General features: G+C 48.3%; 1 protein-coding gene across 3 annotated transcripts in view; it reads right to left on the minus strand.

Moving 5' to 3' along the window:
- Positions 1–20,325, minus strand: part of Runx1 (RUNX family transcription factor 1) — a 100,325-nt gene that overhangs the window by 22,845 nt on the left and 57,155 nt on the right. For 2 of the 3 annotated variants that reach the window (XM_045151216.1, XM_004654467.2), the window contains one exon: positions 19,086–19,277. The exons of the other annotated variant lie outside the window; for it this stretch is intronic. In XM_045151216.1, the coding sequence (XP_045007151.1) occupies positions 19,086–19,277 (192 nt within the window). The remainder of the gene's footprint in view (positions 1–19,085; positions 19,278–20,325) is intronic. 3 annotated transcript variants of the gene reach the window in all.

Raw genomic sequence — 20,325 nt, forward strand, 5'->3', positions numbered from 1 at the left:
GAGGCGCAGGCTGTTTACCAACGACTGAAAGCACCGTTTGTACTGAGCAGGACCAGTTGCTGTGGTCGTTTGGAGCTCTGGAGCCTGCCTGCCACCGGACTCCAGGCAGGATTTCTGGGGGCTGATAACATCAGATTCTGTCCGCACCTCAGCACCTCAGGGTCTTTGCTCTGTTTTTCAACAAGAAGATGCAAGTACCAACAAAAGCCTATTATAACATCTCCCTTTGTATTCTCTGACTATCTCTCTCATTGGTTTATTATTTTTTTGTATTGTGTACCTTAAATCATCCTATAGCTGATTGGCTCTGTAACTAACTTTGGAAATGAACAACCTTTCCAAAAAACAGGAACTTCCTGTCTTCTTTAAATTAAGAAATAAAGCATACCAGTCTCAACTGTAAGTCCAAAGCACTTTCCCCTTGATTTGAACAAAAGAGCCTGTGAAGAACCAGGGGGTGGGGAGGGAGGAGACAGAGCAGCCAAAAGGGCAAGAATGGCCAAGTAGAGGTCTTTGCAGAGGCTTCACGCTGTGGGTCCACAGGCTGATTTTTTTTTTTTTTTTCAGACAACAGTGTGAGGACAGAGATGTTGAAATGGTTTTCCATCCCCCCCAGCAGAGAAGGAGACTCACTAGAGGAGACGGGGGTGGGGGAGGGGGGTGGGAGGTCATCTCTTACTTCCATGGTTGGCAGGAGACATGAGCATGGTAGAGGTGGGGCCATGTGTGCCCTGGAAGGCAGGAGGGACAGCAAAGTGAGATAGCTTAGAAAGGTGGCCCCCGAAGAGTGCTGGAAGCATCTGGTAATGTGGACCGGAAAGGAGACAAGAAAGGGGCACAGGAAGCAGACTGGTGGCCAGGCAGCAGCACTAAGTAGGGGCTGGGATTCCTGGGAAATGCTAGATAAAGACAGTCTCACCTTGGGGTCTAGGGCTCTTAAATGTGTGAGCCAGGTCAGGAGTGTGGAAGGTGGCCTCAGGTGAGGCTGAGCTGTCTGGAGGAAGGAAGGAAGGCAGAAGAGGGTGCACATGGGCCATTTGCAGTAAACAGCAAAAAGAAGGGTGGCCCAGCATGCCTCTGCCCCTGTGAACAAATGGCTATAAAAGTCATGGGGCCAGGGCTGGAGAGATGGCTTAGCGGTTAAGCGCTTGCCTGTGAAGCCTAAGGACCCCGGTTCGAGGCTCGGTTCCCCAGGTCCCACGTTAGCCAGATGCACAAAGGGGCGCACGCATCTGGAGTTCGGTTGCAGTGGCTGGAAGCCCTGGCACACCCATTCTCTCTCTCTCCCTCTATCTGTCTTTCTCTCTGTCTGTCACTCTCAAATAAATAAATAAAAAATGAACAAAAAAATATTAAAAAAAAAAAAGTCATGGGGCCAGAAAGTCAAGAGGCTCAGAGACTTCCCATGTTTCTCCCTGGAGGTCACAGCAGTGAAGGGGAAGGGCCCAGGGAGGAGTGTGAGTGGCACCAGTAGTCTTCTAGCTGGCATTGGGGCGTCAGGGAAAGGATGGATTAAGCATAGCAAAGAAACAAAGGCCCTGCCCGAGAGTCGCTCTTCCGGGAGGAAGGACGTCATTGGCAGCGTCAAGTTTTGAAAGTGGGCTTCAAACCTTTATATGCCCAGCTGCGACCTGTTGTCTTGAGAACATAAAATCCCTTCTTCAAGCACTGTTGCTGGCCCCTTGCCTGGACATCTGGGCTCCTGGTGGTGGGAAAGGGTCCAAAGAAGTGGAAGAGACGGTTCAAAGACACCTAGAACTCTGCTGATTCGCTGGTCTTAGAGTTGGAATGTTCTGGAAAAGCAGAAGCTGGGGCAGGGGCACCCTCAATGAGTTGCCAGTTTTGACTTACTGGCTCTCACCATGATAGTCAGTGTGCCCTCACTGGTCTGACAGAGGACAGGTAGGGGGAGAGGGACCATCAGGCAGATGTAGGAGTTGGGAAGAGAGTTGCTGGGAAGAGAGTTCAGTTTGTTTCTCCATATGAAGGATGAGGTGTACTAAAGAATGATGGAATTTTGGGAGGGGGGGGGCAGTAGGAAGGGGCTTTTTGGATAGGCAACCAGCACAACCCAAGGCTTGTGGGCAGGCAGCTACTCAGAGGCTAGAGCAGGGGCGGGGGGGGGGGAGCAGGCAAGAAACCAGGCTCTCAGCCACTCAGCGTCCCAGCCTCCCTCCTGCTGGGCAGCTTGAGTGTGGGTCGTTTCCTAGCATGGCCTGGCGGGGGACAAAGTCATGGCAAAAAAAGACTGCTGGGAGGCATCTGGCTTGGCTTCCAAAATCGATGACTGCTTCCTCACATGTGAGACTGACCAGGACAAGGGCCGAGGGAGGCTTCACAGTGGTCTCTGAAGGCCAAGGTATCAATAGGGAAAGGCCAAGGGTCTCCACCCATGTTGGCAGTCAAGGTCACCTCACTTAGGACAAAAGGCAGCCAGAAGTCCCCCAGAACACCTGTATCTCATGGCTCTTCACACTGAGTCAGCTTAATGCTAAAAAGCTGTCCTGTGTCCCTCGAGGGACATCAGCTGACATTCATACAGAGATACAAAGGTTGCTGAGTTCAAAGTGATTGAAGCTAGCCGGGCATGGTGGTGCACGCCTTTAATCCCAGCACTCAGGAGGCAGAGGTAGGAGGATCACCGTGAGTTCAAGACCATCCTTAGATTACATAGTGAATTCCAGGTCAGCCTGGGCTAGAGTGAGACCCTACCTCGAAAAAAAAAGAAAAAAAAAGAAAAAGCCCAAGTGATTTAAGGTACAAAAACCAAAAAGGCCCACCCTCATCTCTGGTAAGTCCTCAATTTCCAAGGGCGACACCATATGCGCTGTCCCGCGTTGTGCTTCTTGTGCCTCTACGGCCGTTCCTAGTGTGTCATGGGCTTGGTGTGTAAATGAACTGTTTATAGGTGAGAAGGCTGGCCACCTGTTTCTTTGTGAGGGCAAGGGAGCCAGCAGTGGCCACTGTCACTCAGTGTCTGTTGGCTTGGGAAGAGGCCTCCCTTCTGGGAAAGGCACTGGGAGATTTGTGAGCTGCCCAAGTCCCCAAGGCATGGCAGCAGCATGTGGAGACAGCCATTAAGTGCGCTGAACAGACTCCCCACCATGGGATCCTGCAGCAAAGGGTGGCTTCATAACCCTGGGAAACTTCGACCTTGTTGTGAGCCTCCACCTCATACAGTTCTATGAAAATGAGTCATTTCAGGGTGGCTTTGATTGAATAATGCTCCCTCAGAAACACTGGCCACAAAGGGTGCCAACCTGGACCCGGAAGAGTTCCCGCTCATGGCTGCCGCTCTCTGGGTCTCCTGATGTCTGAGCTGGTGACCTGCTGTGTTCTCTGTGACTACAGGAGATGAGACAGCACTGGGGTGGGACAGTTTCCACATCATCCATGAACAATACGGAGCTGGAGGCAAAGGGTCCCCTGTGACTTCTGTTCCTCGGTGCAGCATTAGCAGAGCAGAGGAAGAACCGGAAGGGACACACCCGTCCTGGGGGAAAGGACCCAAGTTCCAGTACTAGGATTAGCTAGGGGTCTGTGCCCTTCCTCCTTCTGCCTCTTCACTGGGCTGCCGGACTTCACCATGGCTGGGGATTCATTCTACAACAGGCTTCCCTGTCTTTGTGCAGCAGAAAGTTCCCTTCGTACGATTACTGCTGGTATTGCTTGTTTTGAAATTTCCAAACATAAGGTGGGGGTGGGGGCCACAGAAGAGGGAAAGGATCCAGGAGTCAGCTGACCCCAGTATTTCCCAAGTCTTGCCTTGGCCTCTCCTGTCCCCCTCCCTCCCAGTTCTGAATGTGAAAACTAAGCAGCCCGAGCTGGAGATGCAGCTAACAAGGCCCTCATTGTCCCAGACAGGTGTGAGATTGGAGTTGATTCCGGGCCAACACCTCCAGCACCAGAGCCAGCTCTGTGAGCTGCAAACATGCACCAGCCCTCCAGTAATACCTCTGCAGCCAGCCAGAGACTCAACAATTTAAGGCTTAACACACACAACATAAATCAGGGGAGGATGGACCAGCCGGCCGGCAGCTTCTTGGGCAGGTGCCTACAGACTGTCTGCAGATCAGACCCTGCCTGTTTGGGTTATTTGAGACTTTCTTTCTTTCTTTCTTTTTTTTTTTTTTTTTTTGTAATATAAAGATGAGAAACTGGGTGGAGCAGGGTGCAGAGGCGCACTGGGGTTTGTCCTATCTTGTTCCAACAGCCCCTCTTTTGCCTAAGTGTTGTTTTGAAAGGACTTCTCAGGATGGTTCACGTTGCTGCTTTCAAATACGAGATATATGTGTTCAAGGCCAGGGACATTGTAAAGGAAAGCCAAACACTTGACTGTGAGCTCTGTCTGTGACCAGAGGCAAGTCACCTAACCTCTCTGGGCTTCCCATTACTTAAATTGAGGGAAGGAGCCCAGCCACCCCATGATGGTCTAGCTTTCTGTGATTCACTCATCTCCCATGGTCACAAGCTCTGAGTAACCGTAAGAATTGCCGAAATTATTACTGCCAGGAGAAAATTCTCAGTGCCACCAAATGCTAGGATTCTGAGGGATCTGTGTCTGAGAAGCAAAAGTCACTTCACAGCATGGCCCTTCGTAGCTCTAACGTTAGCTTCTTTAGAAATTTGTGGCTTTCAGACCACTGAGGCAAGCCCAGGGCACAAATGCTCCGGGCGTGTGGTTATGACAAGTCAAGAGCCACACTGTGTGGGTGGTAAAGGTGTAGATGACAGGTCTATAGGGCAAATTGGTGAAAGTCTTTGAGGCCCCATTTTTCCTTGACCAGCTATCAAGTAAATATCATCTGGAAATAAGGAAAATGAGTTGAACGCCAATAAAGGGAGCCATCTGAAAGAGTAGAGAGCATCTGATCTCTGCAAATTCTTGAGACAATCCAGGGCAGCTGTGGCTGTGTCATTCATGACCCTGAATTTGTGGACGAGGACATGGTTTTCCCAGGGACACTGTGGACCCTGGCCCTCGTTTGCTTACTCTCATTGCTGTTCACTCTTCAGGGAGTAAGTGGCATGAAATTGGCAGCAACTTCCTGAACTGGGACGAAGGGACTGTCACTCAGCACCTCCTACCCCTCCCAGCCTCAGCCGGCCAGCGCCAGAGCCGCTGTGGTTCCCACAGCTGTGGTTCTGTCACCCTCACACACCTGTTTGCTGTCCTTCTTCTGGCCGGACAGCCACAAACAGGCTTAAAGGGCCAGGCCTGTGGGCGGAATCTGCAGAGGGAGGTATTTACTTAAAATCACACAGGAAGGTGAAACTTGGTTCAAAGAAATCCTTCTGTAGCCACTTCGTGAAAAAACACCAAAGAGGCGGCCATTCACATGTTCTGAATGTGTCCAATTCAAGCAAGTAACAGAAGGGGTCAAGTCACCCCTGACCACTGCCCACCGCGGCCCTGTGTTCAGGAAGTGACCCATCGGAGCTCGCTGCAGCTGTCTGCCCCCACCCTCCAGGAGAGGGGGCAAGGCTGGGGGCACATGGTGGTGCTGGCAAAGATGGAGGGTGGCTTTGAGAAAGAGAGTCTAGCTTACCTTGTTTTAAAAATCCTTGCCCTACTAAACAGAAAATGCAGCTCTTTAAAATATGGAGATGCAGGGCTGGAGAGATGGCGTAGCGGTTAAGCGCTTGCCTGTGAAGCCTAAGGACCCCAGTTCGAGGCTCGATTCCCCAGGACCCACGTTAGCCAGATGCACAAGGGGGGACATGCGTCTGGAGTTCATTTGCAGTGGCTGGAGGCCCTGGTGTGCCCATTCTCTCTCACTCTGCCTCTTTCTCTGTCTGTCACTTTCAAATAAATAAATAAACATAAAACAAAAAAATTAAAAAAAATAAATATGGAGATGGAAATGAAGCTCACGAGACTGAATCCAACCACGGAGACCATCGTCTCCTTGAGGAGAAAGCCCCATCCAGGGAAAGCCAGAATCAGGCTGAGCTTTGGGAAGCGTGACAACAGAAACTTGAATGAAAAGAGACGGGGCAGGTATCAGAAGTCTTAGAACCACCATCAGCTGAGTCAGTGTGGACATACTGGGGCCTCCGGTGTCTCATGTAAGAAAAAGAGGGATCTTTTTAGGGTCCCTTTCAGTGCTAAGAAGACACATTCCTGTCTGCAGCTGCTGCTCTGGCATAGTAGCTGTGGGTTTCCCTGCCTGAGTTTACCCAAGGAACCAAAATTCAAATGAAAATACCACAAAAACCATGTTCCCTCTAGTCTCCCCGGGGCTGTCACCACTCCTGAGGAAAACCAAGACCTGAAGGTCACTGTTACAGAGTAACTGTGAGCCTCGTGGGGCAGATCCCATGTGAAATACCCTGGTAATCCACCAGTGCCACAGTGGGCACAGAGGAACACTGACCAAGAATGGCATGGTCACTTCTTATGTGTCCCAAGCACATGGGTTCCATGTTAAAGATTTGGCAAGTCTATGTCTCCACCTTATTGGTGGGGGATTTTATGCAGGAGTGACAGAAAACACACATTCTTCGTGCTGTATGCATGTTAACTCTTTCAACCCTCACAAACATCTAGTTGGTTACTGGCCTCTGTCCATTTGACAAATGGTGGCCCAAAGGACAGAAGTGGACAACACGGGGGTTTGGACTCTGGAGCCCGCTCCCATTATCCTCCACACAGATCCATTGTCATGGATCCACATTTGGCTCCCGTGATGAACTCCCACATTTACGCTGAGTCCTTTCTGGCCACCAGATTTGAAGACTGGTTCTCTTCGGGTTGGTAGGATAGGATGGATGGATGGTTGGAGGATTTGATATTCTACTGTAACATCACCAGGCTATGGTGTCCTCCTCAAAGAGGGCCACGAATATCCAAGAAGAAAGTTTCACAAATAAGAGAAATTCTTTACAGACCCACCAATACATCTGCCCCTCCCCCCCCAAGGCGTGAACGAATCAAATGAGGAAATCGGGAAGAGATTCTGGAATAAGAATAACGAGATTTCCTTTCCCTTCCACCTGAATTGACCATCCATAATTTCACACAATTCAATTTTGAAGGCATGCTTTATAATTTGTGGGAAATCACATTAAATTTAATAGATCCATGTCTGGGCAAGGACCTCTCTTGTTTAGTATCACAGGGGGGCTCAGAGGCTTTCAGAGCTGGGTCACAGTGAAAACATTAACTCTCCCTTTAAAACAACCTTTTAATCAGAGCTAGCAAGGCGAGGAGCTCTGGGGCATCCCTGTTGGTTTCATTGAGATGTTAAGAGGTGACCAGAAATGAATGCAGTTTTACAGAGTCATGGAATGTTAGAATTTAATCCCACCCAGTGAATTACTCCTATGACATTTGAGACACCTGGCAGTGGGTAAAGAAAGCAGTACCTGGTCACGTGCAAACAGAACAGGCAACATGGCCAAACCTTCCAGACAACACTTGCCCCATCTATGATGTGCACACCTGTGACCTACCTATGGGTGGTGGGGATTCAGAGGGCCAGCTCCAGTCCATTCTAGCAATGTGAGCTAGGCTCGCTTTAATTATAGCCTTTGGTAAATGTGTGAAGCAGTCATCTTTTTGCTGCTGCTGCTGTTGTTTTGAGGTAGGATCTCACTCTAGCCCAGGCTGACCTGCAATTCACTATGTAGTCTCAGGCTGGCCTTGAACTCTCAGCGTTCCTCCTATCTCAGCCTTCTGAGTGAGTGCTGGGGTTGAAGGAGTATGCCACCACGCCCAGCACCCTCGTGACAATCCTGTTGCCTCAACGCTTCCAGGAACACCCCTGCTACAGAGACACTCACAAATGAGCGGTGCAGTTTTGTAGCGGAGGCCCTCGTGCCTCAAAGGCTTCTGTGCTCATCCTTAAGACTTCAGCAGAAGCACTGAGGGTTGTTTCACAGAGGGAGCAATTTACAGCAGAGTACAGATGAAGATGAACCGACCTTGAGATGAGACATCTAAATAAACCACTTGACAGGCAGAAAGGCCGAGTCAAGCCCTTGAGCGTGTGCTGACTTTTACAGATACTTTAATAACTTTATCATTATATAATTTGCCATCTGATATGTGCAGAGAGATGCATTAATGGAGCGAGAGTGGCCACAACAGAGCGGCCGTCCCAGAGGGCTTCGTAAAACAAGCATGCTCGCTCCCCTTGTATGACCAGCAACTCCAAGAAGCACAGTCTCTAGTTACATTTTTCCTTCCTCCCTTTTTCTTTTAAGATGATCCTTGAAAATTCCCAGAGCAGCCCTTCCAAACCATGTAAGGAGGAAGAGAATTAGCTCTCGGTCTTGGATCTGGTCTTGGAATGGCTCAAGTTGAACACATCAAGCTATAGGGTAAAGGGGACTCCTTCCACAGTGGCACTTGGTAATTTATGATGCTGGGAGATTGTCCCAGTGGGTGAGTCACTGCCAACCAAGGTTACACTGCCCCACAGACTTTCTGATCCTGGGGAGGCTCTGCTCTTACAGCACCAAAGGTGTCATTCCTAATCCTCAGAGTGGAAGTTCCCTAACACCTCCTCTCCCACACGTAGAAGCTGGTCAACAATAGGGTTCAGGTCTTGTTAAACAGAACGGATTGTGTTAACTTTCAGAGTCTCAGCTTCAGTGACCCAAGTCCCCATGTGGAAGAAACACGGTGGTTCAGTTTCTAGTGTCCTTTCATGCCACTCCATAGATCCCTTTTACCCACGTGATTCCCTCCACGAGGGAAAGCGGGAATGTCATCTTTAAGGAGAGGAATGGGGCTGGGGAGATGCCTTAGTGGGCAAAGGCACTTGCTGCACAAGTATAGAGATACGGCTTGAAACGCGAGCAACCACATAGAAGCTGGGTGCACACCGGTAATCCCAGAGCTAGGAAGGTGGAGGCAGGAGGATCTCTAGGGCTAGTTGGACAACTAGTCCAGCTGTGTCAGTGAGCTCTAGGTTCAAAGTGAGACCCTGTCTCAAAAAATAAGGTAGAGAGCCACTGATGAGAAATCAGCCTCCGTTCGCCACACGCACATACCTGCATGCACACCACACGCACACACTCCTGTGACATGCTCTATGGAGATAAGAACGGGAAGGTGGGTTTCCACACCCACCATCTGTATTTGGAGAGTTCTAAACCCTGAACATACCCTGAAGGTCATACCAAACAATCAGGGACAATATAGCCTTTTGCCCTGGGCCTGAGGGAACGGGTCTTTTCAGCCCTGGCTCTCCTATCTCCTCTGGCGCTTACTCCCAGGGCTCTGTTTGCTCTTGAAAATGCTTCTGATTTTCAAATGGGAAGCGTTCGGTTCCATGCTGCCATGAAAGCCTGGACAGGTTAAAACCCAACCTGAAGAATTTGAGTGGCCTGCTCATCAGAAATCCCCGGGATGGGAAGAGTGGCATTCCCCACCCCCTCAGTTCTTGGGAGTGTACAGAGAGGCATAAAACTACACATGACTGACCAATGTTTGTTTTTAGGGTGAGTTCTTTTCTGTTTTTTTTTTTTCTTTCAAATTATTATTTTGTTGTATTTACTGTGGCTGGTAACTAAATCTCTAGCATCAAAACATGAAGTGTGCTGCCAGAAAGAGATTATGGAAGAAAAGTCTATGGAAAGAGACTGGGTTTGTCAGTGGAGATTTTATTTGCAGGAGTTTTGCAATCGGTGTCTTTAATCTCCATAACAATTGGGCTGTTCTACTTCTTTGAAGGCAATTGTTCAATGATGATAATAAAAGTCTGTGTGGGGTTGAAGCTTTGAAAGAGAAATGTGAAAACCCCGTATAACCCAGCCTCAACTATGACTGTTGTCCATAAGGTGACATGCTCTATTTCTCGGTCCATGTCTGCCTAGTCAGGTTGGGGTGTCCTGAGGACCAGAGGGAAATAAGGAAGTGCATGTCCTTCCACTTACTGGAAATCCACAAAGAAACCTAAAATAACCAAATCCAAGTGGCCCTGCATTTGTGTTGCATAGTGAGAGGGGAGACAGTCAAAGCAGCCAGTGGGGTGCAGAATTCCTTTGTCAGCAGACGTGTGCTTCCTCCCGGCCAGCCGGCCGGCAGTGCTCTTCTCTCGGTCCGCGCTTTGGTTCAACTTTGAGATGACTTCATGGCCACAGTCAGTTTCTTTTTTAAATATCTAAATTTGGAAGGCTATTTTCAGGTGATTTGTCAACTTGACATAATGAGCTATGCAAAGCAAAAATCACCGTCCTTTTGCAGTGGCCGGTTGTCAGTGTCCCCTGCAGCACTTGTTTCTTTCAGACAACAGAGAGATGTCTAGCTTGGTCAGGGAGGTCAAATTCTTGAGTCCATCCCAACTGGCTGCCTCTGGTCTTCATGCCATTCTCTGTGTCTCCCCTTACCGCCGGGTATGCTGCCATGGAGCTTTTGGAGGCTGGGGCAAGTGGTTTCCCATCTTCCGTTCTGGCCTGACCCCTTAGACACAGGGAGAGGCTCCACCTCTGTACCACTGCTGAGAACCCCTGGTGCTGTTTGTATGGGTACTCTAGAAAACGCTGAGAGATAGCTGTTCTCATCCTGACCAAGAGAAGAAAGTGCTGTAACACTAGATTCTAGCCACAATGAGCTGAGATGCCAGCAGCCAGAAAACATGTTTGGGGCACAGGCCTGAGGTGCTGAGCTTACATGTCCCTGGACCCTGGATCTGTTCTGTGGGATGGACGGGGGAAGATACGTGTGGATGTACTGGGATGAGTCCCACCCATCCTTTGCAGTTATCCTAGGAGGCTTGAGTGGTGGCCCCAGAAAAGACAGGTTCATACTCTAACCTGCAGACCATGACTGCAGGCCTACTTGGTAAAAAGAGGCTTTGCAGATGTAATTAAGTGAAGGACTTTGAGATCATCATGAATTATCTAACTCCAAAGGCATGCATTCTCACAAAAGAAAGAGGGAAAGACACCTAAAGACAGTTAGATGTGATACCACTGTGCCACAAGGTCTCTCTCTCTCTCATACACATGTGAGCTTGTATTGTTCAATATATATATATATATACACACACACACATACACACAAATATATATATAGTGTGTGTGTGTGTAGTCAGTGTGTATACACATATATGACTGGGTATATGTGTGTTCAGGTGTGTGTGTGTATGTGTGTGTGTGTGTGTGTGTGTGTGTGTGTGTGTAGGCATTGAGTGTCTTCCTCAATCACTTTCCACCTTACTTTCTATGCTAGGGTCTTTCTTTCAACCTAGTTCACCCATTCTTCACCCAGTAGAAGAGCTAGTCAGCAAGTCCTAGGGATCCTGCTGTGTCTGCCTGTGTAGCACTGGGAATACAGGTGTATTCTGCCATGCCTGACTTTTATGTGAGTGCTGTGGATCCAAACTAGGGTCCACGACCAGCACTTTATCCACTGAGCCATCTCCCAAGGCCCCATACTGTTTTAAACTATTACTGTTAATTGCCAGGTGTGGTGGCGCACACCTTTAATCCCAGCTCTCGGAAGGCAGAGGTAGGATCACTGAGTTTGAGGCCAGCCTGTGACTACATGGTGAATTCCAGGTCAGCCTAGGCTAGAGCGAGACCCTACCTTGAAAAAACTATGTGTATATAATTTGTGGTACTAGGGATTGGATCTTGGACCTAGGCAAATCCTTTATCATTGAGCAACATTCAAAACACCTGAAACCTGAACAAACCTGAAACTGTTAAGAGGAAAAACCCTTCAAAATATAGGCATAGGCAAGGCAAGAGCTTTGTTACTTGCACTCCATTTGCTCGGGAAATAGTGGCCAACAATTGACAAACAGAACCTCACAAATCAAAAAGCTTCTCTACAGCAAAGGAAACAATCCCATGACGAGATGATGTATGGAGCAGAGAAAATCTTTACTAGCTACACATCTGGTGGAAAATGAATACTAGAAAATACAAAGAACTCAAAAACTGAACAAGAAATCACGTAAGCTCATCAATAAATGGGCTAATGAAATGAGCAGCTCTCAAACGATGAAACACAAATGGCCAATAAGCATGAAAAAGTGTTCAGGCTCACTAGCCATTAGAGAAATGCAATTCACCAGAACGCTGAGAATCTGTCTTACCCCAGCCAGAATGGCGGGCATTAGGAAAACGAGAACAGACCAAATGCTGATGAGCATGCGGGCACCAGGGACCCTGCCCCAGCTGCAGTGTAAGCTACTGTGGAAATCAGCATCAGGGTTTCTCAGAAAACTGAAGGTGGATCTACCTACAACCCATCTACCGCTCCTGGGTATTTACCTCGAAGGACTCTACGTCAGCACATCACAGAGACATCTGCACATCCATGTTGAGTGCAGAACTAGTCACAACCACTGAACTATGGAACCAACAACAGAGAAGCAGAAGAAAATGTGGTCTGTATTCACAAGGGAATGGTTTTTTTCGGCTACAAAAAATGAAGTTATGCCATTTGCAGGAAAATGGGCGGAACTGAAGATAATGGTATTAAGCAAATTAAATCAATCACAGAAAAACAAATAACATGTTTTCTCTCATTGGTGGTATTTAGATTTTATACAGTTGCAGAAAGTTATGAGCACATGAAAGTAACATGAGCGTAGAAACGGAACTATGTAGGGGAACAAGGGGCAGTCGGGAGCGGGTAGAAGTGAGAAATGGAAGAGTAAGGGATGGAGGGTGGGAACATGCTTATGCACAGTATATGTATGTATGAAAAATGTAAAAAAAATGATAAAAGAGTGGAAAGGAGAGACAGAGAGAAGTATGATGCAGCCACAAGCCGACGTGTGCTGGAGCCAGCAAAGGTTAGAAGAGGCAAGAACCGGGCCTGTAGAGGGAGGAAGGCTGTGACCCCTTGATGTAGGCCTTCTGGCCTCCAGCTGAGAGAACATTTATTTCTGCTGTCTTGAGGCACTAATTGTGTAGTATTGTGTTGGAGTAGTCACAGAAAATCAACAGCCTCGGTACTGTGAACAGATCCTCACAGCATCTCCGAAGGGTCGCTCTGTGTGGTACTACCCTCCCGTGCTCCTCAGACCTGGAGGAACAACTATTATCCTCACTTGGAACGTGGGGAAACAGACTTCAGGAAGTTAAGTCTCCAGCCCAAAGCCCTACAGCACCCACAGGGGCTCTGCATTCTGCACTCATCCCTCTGCCTTTTCTCGTCTCTCCTTTCCCTCCCTCCCTGTCTCTTTATTCATGGGAACACCTGATTAAGTTCATTGCCCGTGTAAGATTCTGATGTCATCCATAGGTTCTAGAACCCTGCCAAGCTTGCATCAGTCATTTTGAAGGAATAATCATTCACTTCCGTGTTACAAGGAAGCGTTACGTGTTGATTCTCACACGGAGCATTTGGCTTTCTTGTAGCCGTGAAATGACCATTTTCAGATTCACACATCAGAATCTCTGGTGTTGACTGTAGCATCTAATGCCAATGTAATTAATACCCATTCACCTTCTGGAATTGCTAGAAGTGAAGAGATGTGTGTATGTGTATGTGTGTGCATGTGTGCATCCATCCCATTGAAGGAGGGAGGGAAGAAGGAAAGAAGAAAGAGAGAGAGAGATAGAGAGAGAGAGAGAGAGCCCCTCACACAGTGCTTTGCACTTGTATGTCTTACCCCAAGGCTGGGAAAGGGTCTCCATGTCCCATTCAGTTCCTCTGAGCTATCTACATTGTCGGGTGCATGGTGGTGGTGGGGGGCACACAGACAAGAGGTAGCCAGGCCTCATCTCCTCATCTGGCATTGCTCCCTGGACATGGGTTTACCTCCTCCAGGAAGATGGAAAGATTTTCTTTGCTTTGCTCATTCAGTAGGTAAAGTGCATCAGGCTGACATCGTTACCCCCACCAACTAGAACCATATCGATTCAGCACCTCAAAGAACTTTGCCAACAGTAGCAGAAGAATGCAGTTTTTCCAGAGTAGCTAATTTTGGGGAGAATAGAACCATCAAGGCAGAATCACTTAGAAAACTAAAAGTTGAGGCAATCTGAGAGCTCAAGACCTCTCTTGGCCACATGGAACTTTTAAATTGAGGCACTCACCCTCCTCCTCCAGGTTGATCAGATGGGGCCTGAGGAGAAGGTCTTGGTGAAACTCCATCCCACATGAAAGGCTCCTTCATGTAGGTGGCAGTTGCTCTAGGGAACGTGAGTGGCCTGAAGCCCTCTTCCCCAGGTAGATCACCCAATTTTCACATGCTCAGATAGTCACTCTTCAGTTGAGCTTTTTGTCCCCTATCTTCACAGACAAACATACATGTATGTAAAGGAGACCGTTTAGTAAGACACCCCGCACAGCTCATTTACCATTGCCATCACCACTTAGTCTCAGCAGGGCACAGTCAACCAGCACTGGCCAGCCCAACACTAATACCCTCGCCATTGGCAACTAGGATTCTTCTCAATACCAATTAGCTCCGCAGCTAATTAGTCCTTGACTCAAGAACCCAAGACTTGGGAGAGCCTTCTAGCCCACCTGCCTTGGCTCTGCCACCAGAAAGATCTGAGTTTGAGTTCAGGTTGACCACTTAGTGATGTTGAAGATGAAGGGCATTAGTTAACCTCTGAGCAGTGAAGTCAAAGTCTGCGTCTATAAACCATACTGCAGCATGGTTGAGAGAATAGAACAATGTATGCCAAAGGTCTGAGCCTTGCCGGAATACAGCAGATTGAGTCCAGCGAATGAGCTCAGACTCAATGAGAGATGTTTACAGCAGCTGATACACACAAGGAGAGTGACACCGGCTTGATGGCTTTCTGCATCACCATCCATCACTCTAACCTCATCTTCCTAGAAAGGCGTAACTTAAAACTACTCGTTTTGGTTGTCAAAGCAGGCATGGGTATCCCTAGACGTCTAAAATCTGCCCCATAGCCCTACTGCAAAAGGACTATAGAAAAACTCTGAGATAAACGTAAGAGTTAACACTGGGGCTAGAGAGATGGCTTTGTGGTTAAGGCACTTGCCTGCAAAGCCAAAGGACCCAGATTCAATTCCCCAGGACCCACGTTAGCCAGATGCACAAGGGGGCGCACGCGTCTGGAGTTTGTTTGCAGTGGCTGGAGGCCCTGGCGCTCCCATTCTCCCTCTCTCTCTCTCCCTCTTTCTCTGTTAAATAAATAAATAAATAGCTTTTTTTTTTTTTTTAAAAAAAGGAGTTAACATTGGAGTCCTGACCTGCCTAAACATGTAGCTACAACCAAATGGTTTTCTGTTCAGTTTTAATTAAGACCTGGTAAAAAGGGAAGTTGAAATTAACTTCAGCCCTTTCAAAGTTAAAACCTCAACAAATAAACAGTGGTTTGGTGGCATGGCAACCTGCCCCCTTCTCCAGCTGCACCTTGCTGCAGAGCATCCGGGATGTCTCTTTTGTGTGTTTCCTGAGAATATCTCATCCTAGACAAGTAAAAGTGCTGTCCTATGGGCATGGTTTCTTGCTGGCAGTGCTAAGGGACGCAGCTGCACTCTCTTGAAGGGCTCCCAGCTGAGCGGCCTCTGCCTCTCTGGAAGCCTCTGGCTGTCTCTCTCAACCCCCCAGTCACTGACATCTCTATAAAAACAGAAAACATTTCCATGGCCGAAGAGTACTGCTCCCGGGCTGTCCTGACTACTTCTGGGTTAGTTTTAAAACTACAGTTGCTAGGTCAGAGAGCCATAAACACTTGCTAAGTGCCCCAAAGTGCCATCTTAATGGCAACGTGGACACTCAAGGGCTAAGCCTGGAAACTAACAATTTTCCTCATGTTACGAGCACAGCAGAGTACTTGGCTGAAAGAGACGTTCAGGCATTATTACTTCTAGAGAATAATGGTCAAGGCTCTAATGAAAGCTTGCCTTACATAACAAAGCATTTTCTTACAGAAAAAAGAAAAGGAAAGAGTGAGGGGAAAGTTTTACATGAGTATCATGGACAGATGTTTCTGAAGTTTAGTTCATGTCATTTTACAAGCGAAGAAGTGAATGTCAGATCCATGCTTTGGAGAGAAAGAACCTTGCCAATCTGGTTAACACATTTTTTAGGGTAATGACCAAGCCGCATGACACTCTAAAAGCATGTTATTGCTCAGATGTCACAGAAGTAAACAAGCATGTAAAGAAACAGGAAAGGGATGAGGCTCGTGTTCAAGCTAACATTCTGCGAAGCACATAGAGCTGAGAAGAACTGAAGACACTTGGCGACCCATCCATGGTGAAACCTCCACCCGAGAGGGGATGCGCACGTAGGCTAAGGAATTCACTGAGCATCGTCCTTGTCATCCTCCCCATCCCCGAGTTTTTCTAGAAGACGAGCGTGTAGGATGAAAAGTGAAATCAGATCAAACCCTGTCCATACAAACTGTGTGAAACAGCACTTCAGTTGTGACAATTTCAGTTTGTCCCCTTGCCTTGGCCCTCACAGCCGTAAGAAAATGACCAGTGCCACTCTCAACTTAGTGTGAATAGTCAGTGCGACAGGGATCGGCCAAGAGAACAGAAGTCGTCCCTTTGATTTTCCACCTAGCATCCTGGAGATGGCATGCGTGAATTTAAATAACCCGAAACACAAGATGGAGCAATCGTTTTGGAAATCTTATTATTCTCACCAGAAAAATATAGTCCCGCCATGTAAGCTCATCCATGTAACCTATGTCACTTACGGTGCACTTCCTCTAATTCACCACACTAATTCACAGTGTAAGATCTTTTAAAATCAATGTGCATTTAAATTTTTTTGTTTATTTTTATTTATTTATTTGAGAGCAACAGACACAGAGAGAAAGAGGCAGAGAGACAGAGAGAGAATGGGCGCGCCAGGGCCTCCAGCCACTGCAAATGAACTCCAGACACGTGCGCCCCCTTGTGCATCTGGCTAACGTGGGTCCTGGGGAATGAAGCTTCAAACTGGGGTCCTTAGGCTTCACAGGCAAGTGTTTCACCGCTAAGCCATCCCTCCAGCCCTGAATTTTTAATTATTGTAACTATTAAGCACTAGGAACCAAATACAAATATACCTAGGAAGAGAGGCTAATTTAGGTTTCTGTTTTTATAACAGAACTACTCTGCAGATAAGCCACATCACAGCCATGTGCACAGCATATTCTGGGAGGATTTCTTTGAGAATTTTCCATTCAAGTAAAAGACCCTCCCCTCAAAGTACAACTGAGGCCGGGCATGGTGGCTCGCACCTTTAATCCCAGAACTCGGGAGGCAGAGGTAGGAGGACTGTTAAGAGTTAGAGGCTACCCTGAGACTCCATAGTGAATTCCAGGTCAGGATGAGATAGAGTGAGACCCTACCTCAAAAACAAAAACATAACTGAAAGATGACATAGTATTTCATTTTTTTGAGTTTTTGGTGGGCAGGGGACAGAGTCTCATGTAGTTCATTAAGGCTGTCTCAAATTCATGACATAACCAAGGATGGCCTTGAACCCATGATCCTCCTGCCTCCACCTCCCAAGTGCTGTGATTACAGGCTTGCACCACCATACCTGGTGACATGAGCTGTCTGTTGCACTCTATAGGTGATTTGGGCATGGTTTGTGAGCACCTCATCCCCAAAGGGGAGCCTTTGGCCCAGAAACCCTGTCAACAGATGCTGTCTGCACATCCCGCAACACAGCTCACATCCACAGCTGTGGCCTGAATGGCACAGAGAAAATGACTGTCTTTGGGATATTAGAAATGGTATCATAGAGTAAACAGTTAATAATGTCAGACGCTAACACATTCATGAATTGTGTGTATTACGTAATTTGGCACAGTGGGGTTTAAGGCAGTCATTGAACTCTTTATAGCATGCTAGCAGTGGGTGACTATCCTCACAGGCCAAAGGTGACATTATATTAATTAATTAATTTATGAGAGAGAGAATTGGTGCTCCAGGGCTTCCAGCCACTGCAATCAAACTCCAGAGGCATGTGACACCCTATGCACATGTGTAACCTTGTGTGCGTGCATCACCTTGTGCCTCTGGCTTAGGTGGGCTTTGGGGAGTTGAACCAGGGTCCATAGGCTTTTCAGGCAAGTGCCTTAACCACTAAGCAATCTCCCCAGCCTGGGACAACATTCTTTACTGATCTGAAAATACTATGCTTGATGTGATGGCATCCATACATCCCTCCTATTAATGTTACAGAAATAACAGATACGTTGCAAGCCCCACAATTAGCCTGAAGGCCAGAAGAGTCTGAAGCATTCTCACCTTCACCTTGCTGCGCGCGCGCGTGCGTGCGTGCGTGCGTGTGTGTCTTTAACCCTAATGGGTAGGTAAGAAAATAGCATAGGGCTGGAGAGATGGCTTAGTGGTTAAAGCACTTGCCTGCCAAGCCAAAGGACCCAGGTTCGATTCTCCAGGACCCATGTAAGTCAGATACACAGGGTGGCGCATGCATTGCAGCACTTGAAGATCCTGGTGTGCCCATTCTCTCTCTCTTTCTCTACCTAACCCCCCCTCAAATAAATAAATAAAAACAACAAAATAGGGTACCAAAGCTAATACTTATAAACCTTACTTGTTTACATACAGGTAGCTCTCTGGATCTGTACTCCTATCGCTAGGAGTGAAGCAATGGTAGGTTGACAATATCTTAAATGTGCCTATGCTGAAAATGTACAGTATTTTTTTCTTGTGATTCCCTCAGCAATGTGTAGCAGCTGTTTATATGACACGTACATCACATTAGATATTACTGGTATTCTAAGGATGATAAATCACACAGGAAGACATGCATAGGTTTTATGCAAATACAAGGCCATTTCATATAAGGGGCCTGAGCACTCATGGATTTTAGTACCTAAATGGGCTCCAGAATATCAGTATACCACAGATACCAAGGGACATGTGTGAACACACACACACGCACGCACATGCACACGCACACACACTCAAATATCCATAACCATATTTCTCCCATATCCTACACAGGATGGTTTTCAACGTGGGCGCTCGCAACAAACACGTATTTTACTCAGCAAGTGGGGAGGCCTAGACTGCTCTTCTAACAAGCTCCCAGGGAGTGCCGCTGGCTTGGAGAGCTCCCTTGGAGCATCCAGGAGTCCATGCTAGCCTGGGTGGGCTTTGCTCCTGGGGCCCCGGCAAGGGCAAGGGCAAGGGGAAACAGGCTCCGGCGGGTACTTACCCTGCATCTGACTCTGAGGCTGGGGGTTAAAGGCAGTGGAGTGGTTCAAGGAGGCCCGAGGGTTGGGCGTGGGGGCGGGGTGGTGCGGGCTGACCCTCATGGCCGTACGCCGCAGCTGTTCCAGTTCACTGAGCCTCTCGGAAAAGGACAAGCTCCCCGGCTTGGTCTGATCATCTAGTTTCTGCCGATGTCCTATTGTGGGGACCGGGTGGGGAGGGAAGAAGGGGAGGAGGAAGGCAGGGAAGGAGGGAGGGGGGAAGAGATCAGAAAATGTATTGTGGAGTTTCTAAACGTGGGCTTCCCTTATCTTGCCCCTCCCTCTCCCCTCACCCCCAACGTGGGCTTGTTGGAAAATGCCCCTTGGGATGGCAGCCGAGGAGAAGCAGAACCATTCTCCCCATAGCACACTAGGGTGCCTTCATCACACTGGCCCCGGGTGCTCGGCAAGGCTGGGCCCCAGCACCCACCCACCTTCTGCAGCCACTTGGATGGCCAGGACACTGGGTGGTGGTAGTAGGGCTGGTGACGCGGCTAATTTAGGTTTCTGTTTTTATAACAGAACTACTCTGCAGATAAGCCACACCACAGCCGTGTGCACAGCATATTCTGGGAGGAATATGGGAAAGAACTGGTTCGCTCATTGCCTGTAGGCCACAGGCTGAGCACGATAGGACAGCCAGGAAAGATACCCTCCCAGGGTGATCAGAACGCCCTGCCTTCCTGTAAGCCTGACCCCCTGGCAGGTCTGAGAGGCAGTCAAGTGGGCCCTGGAGCTTAGCAGCTCGCCCCTTCAACAGGAAATTGGGTGCAGCTGCAAACCCACAGCCCAAGTGAAATTTCCTGCTACATGCAGAGGCAGGGCCTCCATGGCGGTCCCCCCACACCCCCAGCTCCCTCTCCACACAGACTTCCCTAAAGCCGCTCCCTGGGTGCCCCACTAAGAGTGAATAGGCAGGAAGGTGCAGCCTGGATATGCTCAAATATTTCCAGCAAACCAGGCCCACGGGAGCCAGAAGGGGTGGTCAGGTGGTCTGCAAAGCTTCCTGGGGACCCAGGAATGAGTACAGTGTGGGCCCCTGGGTGGACAGTAAGTGTCACTGTCAATTGGAAACTGGAAGAGGCACTCACATGGGCCTGGACAGGAGAGCTGGGCCTCTTGATTTTTCCTCCTTGTGCCCCATCAAAATGTCATTATACTAGAGATGGCAGAGGCCAGCCTCCCACCATGGGACTCAGGCGT

Source organism: Jaculus jaculus, chromosome 5 (assembly GCF_020740685.1).
Source record: "Jaculus jaculus isolate mJacJac1 chromosome 5, mJacJac1.mat.Y.cur, whole genome shotgun sequence".
Lineage (NCBI taxonomy): Eukaryota > Metazoa > Chordata > Mammalia > Rodentia > Dipodidae > Jaculus > Jaculus jaculus.